A 6308-nucleotide genomic window follows, 5' to 3' on the forward strand; every position below is an offset into this window, starting at 1 on the left:
AATTAGAAGTACAAAACGAGGATTTGTAAAGAAGAATGTCGGAGGATTTCGATATAGGCCAAGAGAAGACTGGTATTCCTTTGCTAAAGTAAGGAAACTTTGCTTCCTTTGCTCCTGTAAACAAACGTTGGTTTTCACGAGACTCACCGGCGCATGCGCAACGCCGACATCTTATGTCATCCTTCCGGAGCTGCTTCCGTGTACAACTGTTGGCGCAAGCTAGATTAAAGTGATTATTACGTTTTGAATATAAATATTTTTTTTACAAAAACGCATAGATTCGCTACAGGAGGCCTTTATTCACCCCCCGGGGCCATGTGAGGCACTTTTTATTATGGATGGATGCACTTTATTTCACTTCTTTTGAACTGATGAACTGCAACACCCGCTGACTGCCATTAAACAGCTTGGAAGATCAAAGACAATTTTTTATATAACTCCGATTGGATTCATCTGGCAGAAAGGAAGACATATACACCTAGGATGGTTTGAGGGTGAGTAAATAATGGGCTAATTTTCATTTTTGGGTGAACTAACCCTTTAAGTTTTGAAAATGAATACGCAGCTTTACACATCCTTAGTACTTAGAATCCTTACAAAATTATGAAATAAATACACATTTAAACATATTTTGAACACAAAAGAGTTTTTGTTACATCAGACTGTGCTTCAAGTGTCTGAGGGTCTCTTCTAATCTGCCTGGCTTGGATCCTAATCATCAATAAAAAAAAATGACACACACACTCTCATTAGTGAGAATCCAGTGGAGCACAGAAAATAAGAACCCAGATTTACGCCCATATCTTTCAATAGCCACATTAAGACATTAAAAAGCCCTGCCATGAAAACCACCCTTTTGGTCTAGAAAGCTTCCATACAGTACAGAAAGTACCTGTGTAAGTCCCAGCTGATCAAAATGTACCTTCTGCAACCAAGTTGGCAACCTGTGTACTCAATATGGGAAGACTTAAGGGTGGATGTTTGCTGTGTGATATTGAGGACTTTTATATTGCATATTTAAACATGTAAACCATGTTTGTTTGTGCCTAAACTTTATAAGTAGTACACATTTTGAGTCTCACCCACCAGAATGGCAGATAATATGGCCACAGCTGCTTGGTTCTCACATGGCGGGATTTGTATACAGTACGTGAACTCATTCAGGGATCTGCAGCAGAGATAAGCCACCACTCTCAATGTGCGCTCTGCAAATCATCGTGGCAACAACAAGTTGTTTCCAGATCTCTGTAGGGCTTTAGATCCTCACGTTCCTCTGAGACAGCAAGTGCAGAGTCCAATTCTGCGGTTGCCACAGCAACGCAGCTAACCTTTTCTCAATCCACTCCATCACCTCTGAAGAGAGCAATGCAGCACTCAGACACCTCATACTACCTAAACACTTCTTATATAAGTGCATTACGAAGTTAGCTGTGGTGAGAACTGCAGCGTAATGGAAAGAGAATGTTCCCTCTATGTGAAACAGCAGGGTCCATTTCTTATATCTCGTTTACCCTGTGCTTTATGAGGAGCCGGGTTAAGGTGGCATTTTAAGGTTCGGATTTCAAGTCTGAATGTCTAACAAAGAACTCAAGTGTTTATCAAATTGGTATGCTATAGTGCACAAACTAAAAGGGCTATTTTCAAGTCTACCACTCGATTACACCAAAGCAACTTCAAAAGGCGGCAATTAACAGAGCTTACAAATCAAAATAAAAGAGGGCTCAGGACATAGCCCTGATGTACCTCAAACCTTACACATAAATGCAAAACATTTCCGTGTTCTGAGTGAGTTGTATGACTATAGGCCAAGTTTGAATAAACATAACAAAATACACTCCCTGGGTCTAGATTAACCAGGAACATTTTCTTCAAGGAAAATGTCTGTTGCACAATAATTGGTTGAATACCCTGCCAATGTGATCAGCTGTTACTGTAAAAAAAAAAAAAAAAAACTATTAAAAATAAATGTAGCCAATTGAAATAAACCTGAAATAAAATAAAAATAAAATAAATGAAAAATAATTAGAAAACCAAATTAGAAAAAATAGAAATGTTGCCTTGACAACTAACTGAAAGAAATAATTTAAAGCTTAAGTACAAAAATTACTACAACTAAAATTAAAATGAAAACTGAAAGCATAAAGCATAAAAAGTTAATTCAAAATATTTATAAAGACTATAATAGCATATAAATACTACTAAAATAACACAATGTGATAATGTCCACAAATCAGCCTGAATTGGTCAAACTGGTGAGAAAAAGACTAAATTAAAGATGAACATCAGTGACTGCAACATTTCATGACAGTGAAAACATTCACGCAAAAGAATGTGACTATTAATAATAAAACAAATACTATGTAATAATATTAAAAAACTAAATAAAATAAAATAACATAAAAAATACATTAACTAAATATTTTTTGCCTTCATATTATTGTAGATATTATTGTTTGAAGCACTGTTAAAACATTTTTTTAAAACGCATACTTGATGGGACCTTCTATGCTGCCTTGATTTAATAAATAGAATGTTAACATAAACGTATATCATTTTAGCTGCTTGTTGATTGTCCCAAGTGTTTACTAAATGCTGCTTTATTGGCTTTGTATACCGGAAAACTGCAAAACATCAAATGGAAATGGAAGTTGAATTTCCTTTGGATAAAAAAAAAAAATCCCATAGTTAGAACTAGGGCTGCACGATTAATCGAATGCGATTGTCATGCGGCGATTCCATTTCGATTTATCGTGCAGCCCTAGTCAGAACAAGGACTTACAGGACTACTTTGCCCAGTCCGCCACCCACCGCTGAGATTATGATAATTTTCATAAATGCGCTCCTCAAACAAACAGACCAATTGGGGGTTGCTTTTTATAAACAGTCTACAGGTTGCTTTGTTCACCTGTGTGAAACAAGCTTGATTATCCACACATGCTCTGGTCACCATCTGTAAAATGACTGCATGGCTAGCGGCTCTAACCACAGATCTGTCTTTCTCTGTGAAATATGACATGCTATTCTGCGGCGATCAGATCAACAGCCTGAGGGGGGAGTTCAATGTGGCAGCTCTTTTCAGAAGTCACACACTAGAGGACAACAAACAGTCTACTTTACAATGGAAAACATGCATAAACATGTTTAGGCACTGAGATATGAGATATGAGATGAGAGAGAGAGAGAGAGAGAGATAGACTGATCAGCCTCTGGACATGTTACTGAACACTGAAAACCCTTAAAGCAATATGGCAGGTAAGAAAGGACAAAATTAGCACATATATAAATAATTATTTTTATCTTTTTTGTTTGACGATAAACCGTTTTTTTTCCAGCAACCGGATATGCTCTGGGTGCTCGTTGGGCAGATGTGTGTCAACGAGAAAGCAACTGTGAGAGTGTCATGCCAGTGTCCAGCTGTTGTCATTCCCACAGGGGTCTGAAAAAGAAGCTTGGACACTCAATCTCTGCTCATGTCCTCCATAATGACTGCACTCACATCCCACAATCCAGTTCACACAGCCAACTATGAACCTGTCAGACTATTACAATGAACTTTTGATCCAACAATCAGACACTGACTCAACGAGCATGGAACAAAATAAAAACATATGGACTTCCTTCAGTCATATTTCCAATAAAGTGCAAATGGGTCACCACATGCTGAATAAAAGCAGTTTGGATTTAAATTGAAATTCTAAAATGTATCAAATCCAAATTTTAAAAATTGTGGTTGAGCGATTGCCAATTATTATGATCTAAAACTAGTTTTAGTGGGGAAAAAAAGAAAGGAAAATATGCTAAAAAATGCACTATTAAGTTAACTTCTACCAAAGCTCAAATTAAGAAGCTAAAGTACATCTTAAAGTTACACCGTCCCTCCCACATTAAATTTAATTAAGTAAAAATAAAATGAAATGTTAAGTACAAGACTCTATGTTAATGGTTGTGCAATGTAAGCATCACATTTAAAGCATGCAAATATACTATAGACCAGACCAAAAACGCAACACTCAATTTGATTAAATATGCAAATCTATGTAATGTAATATCTATATCCATCAAGGGGTCCCTGACTTTAAAACAGTCTTAAACAACACTTTAACAGGAGAGGGAAACAGCCACAAGGAAATTCCATTTTCCTTTCCTCCTTCATGTTTGTTTCTCCACTTGTTCAACCGGATTAGGGTTTACATAGTCTGAACCCTGTTTATTCTAATTGGCAAATATCATCTGCAAAAGTGTAATAAAGAATATCCCACATATATAAGCTAAAAAATTCACAGGGGTATAAATATTTAAACTCAAAATCAGCTTTGGAAATCAAGGATAACATATTTAAATAGTACAATTTGAACCACTTTAGTGTTTTCACATCACACACTATGAAATACATAATACATATTTAAAAACAAATGGCGTATAATAAATAAGAGCTCACAAAAGCTGCTGAGCCACTACCATATGTCAGACCGACAGACCCTTACCCGGCATTCTCGCACCGACGGCGGCGAGGATTACGCAGATCAAGACCGCGGGCAGGAGGAGGGAGGCCCGGGCTCGCCGTGCGCTCCGGCTCGGGGAAAACAACATCCTTCACTGCGCTTCTCAAGTCCAGGACAGCAGATAAAACCTCCGGAGTGTCATTCCCACATGTGTGTGGGTCGGATGGACGTACACGACCGACAGAGACAAACCGGCCCGAATAAAGATGCGAGCTTCAACTCAAGAAGAGCGTTAAACCGCTGCCCGCGTGGTACAGAGCTAAAGATAGAGGAGAGAGATTGCGGCAGAAAGGGAGGAGGAGAAGGAGAAGGAGAACGTCCGCTGATAGACACGCTACAGGACAGATTAGAACAGCCACATGCAGCAGCGGGAGGATGAATGAGCTCGTGACGCAATGACGCTGACGTGGATCGGCTCTTCTCTCAGGTGAAGGAACATTCTGTTACTAACAAAATAAAAGATATTTCAGTTTTAAATAAAGAATTATTTGTTCCGGAAAAATGATATAATTATTTATTTGATAATAAAAAATTATTGCAGAGCATGTCATCAATGGGAACTTGCCATTAAAGGAATAATTCACCCCAAAATGAATATTTGCTGAAAATTTACTCAGAATGAGAGTCCAAACAGCTGATGAAAACATCACACTAATCCACGCGACTCCAGTCTATCAATTAACATCTTGTGAAAATCTGTATGTTTGTAATAAAACAATTCCATTAAGACATTTTTAACTTGAAAATGTTGCTTCTGGCTAAAAAAAATTTAAAAAAGTTCATATCCATAATATTGCTTTCTTCAGTAAAAGAAAAAGTAATCTCGTCTGAATCAGGAGAGAAATGCAAACAGATCAAACACCGTTTACAAGCAAAGTCTGAGTTCTAAACAAATAGGTAGGAGGATTTTGGCATGAGAGAGCAACCAGGGATGGACATTTTACCTGGGGGAAGCGTTATTTTCACTGATCTGTAACAGAGAATTCATTATATAGATCAGTGGTTATTATGGATTATGGACTCCTATTTTCACCAGAAGCAACAGTTTAAAGTTAAAAAGACTAAATGATGGACTTGTTTCTTACAAACACGCAACTTCTCACTTCATAAGATTTTAATTGCTGGACTGGAGTCAAGTGGATTATTATGTGTTTATAGGGCTGGACAATAATTCAATATCAATATGTATCGCGATATAATTTTTTTCAATAACGGTGATATGATTTTTAAACACATTTCCGATATTTCGATATACATTACCAGTGTTTCTCATACATTGATTTATTTGTGCCGTTTGACTTCGTTGAATTATCAGCTGTTTGGACTCTCATTTTGATGGCACCCATTCACTACAGAAGATCCATTGGTGAGCAAGTGATGTAATGCAAAATTTCTCCAAAATCTGTTCCGATGAAGAAACAAACTCATCTACATCTTGGGTGGCCTGAAAGTGAGTAAATATTCAGCTAATTTTCATTTTTGGGTGAGCTATTCCTAACAGCCTCTTAAGAGTCTTTTCAGTAAAATGTAAAAATGTTCAATGGCAAAAATGTACAAAAATATAAAATCCTAGTTTTGGAAGACAGACATTGTAAATAATAAACTGTCTTAAAATTACAAAATATAAAACACATGGCAGCTTGCCCAATCGGACATTCACGATAAATACTCTTGTGAGAAAACAGTTTAACCTTTAAGTTATATTGTTGGCTCTGAAATGTATGTAAGTGTGTTGCTATTGTGTTCCGCTATAGCATAAATATGATACTGAAATTTTAGTTTGGAAATATAAAGACAGTTTTGAAT

The 6308-nt window shown here is 36.9% G+C and overlaps 1 protein-coding gene across 2 annotated transcripts in view; it reads right to left on the reverse strand.

Annotated features, from left to right (window-relative positions):
- The window catches only part of npdc1a (neural proliferation, differentiation and control, 1a), a 23486-nt gene extending 18551 nt beyond the window's left edge, over positions 1-4935 (reverse strand). The window contains exon 1 of one of the 2 annotated variants that reach the window (XM_016548247.1): positions 4485-4935. In XM_016548247.1, coding sequence (XP_016403733.1) covers positions 4485-4590 — 106 coding nt within the window. In that variant the 5' untranslated portion in view covers positions 4591-4935. The remainder of the gene's footprint in view (positions 1-4484) is intronic. The other variant, XM_016548246.1, reaches the window with a different exon arrangement.
- Positions 4936-6308: the final 1373 nt, after the last annotated feature.

The sequence above is a fragment of the Sinocyclocheilus rhinocerous genome, unplaced genomic scaffold, assembly GCF_001515625.1.
Source record: "Sinocyclocheilus rhinocerous isolate Xijiao unplaced genomic scaffold, SAMN03320098_v1.1 scaffold192, whole genome shotgun sequence".
Classification (NCBI taxonomy): domain Eukaryota; kingdom Metazoa; phylum Chordata; class Actinopteri; order Cypriniformes; family Cyprinidae; genus Sinocyclocheilus; species Sinocyclocheilus rhinocerous.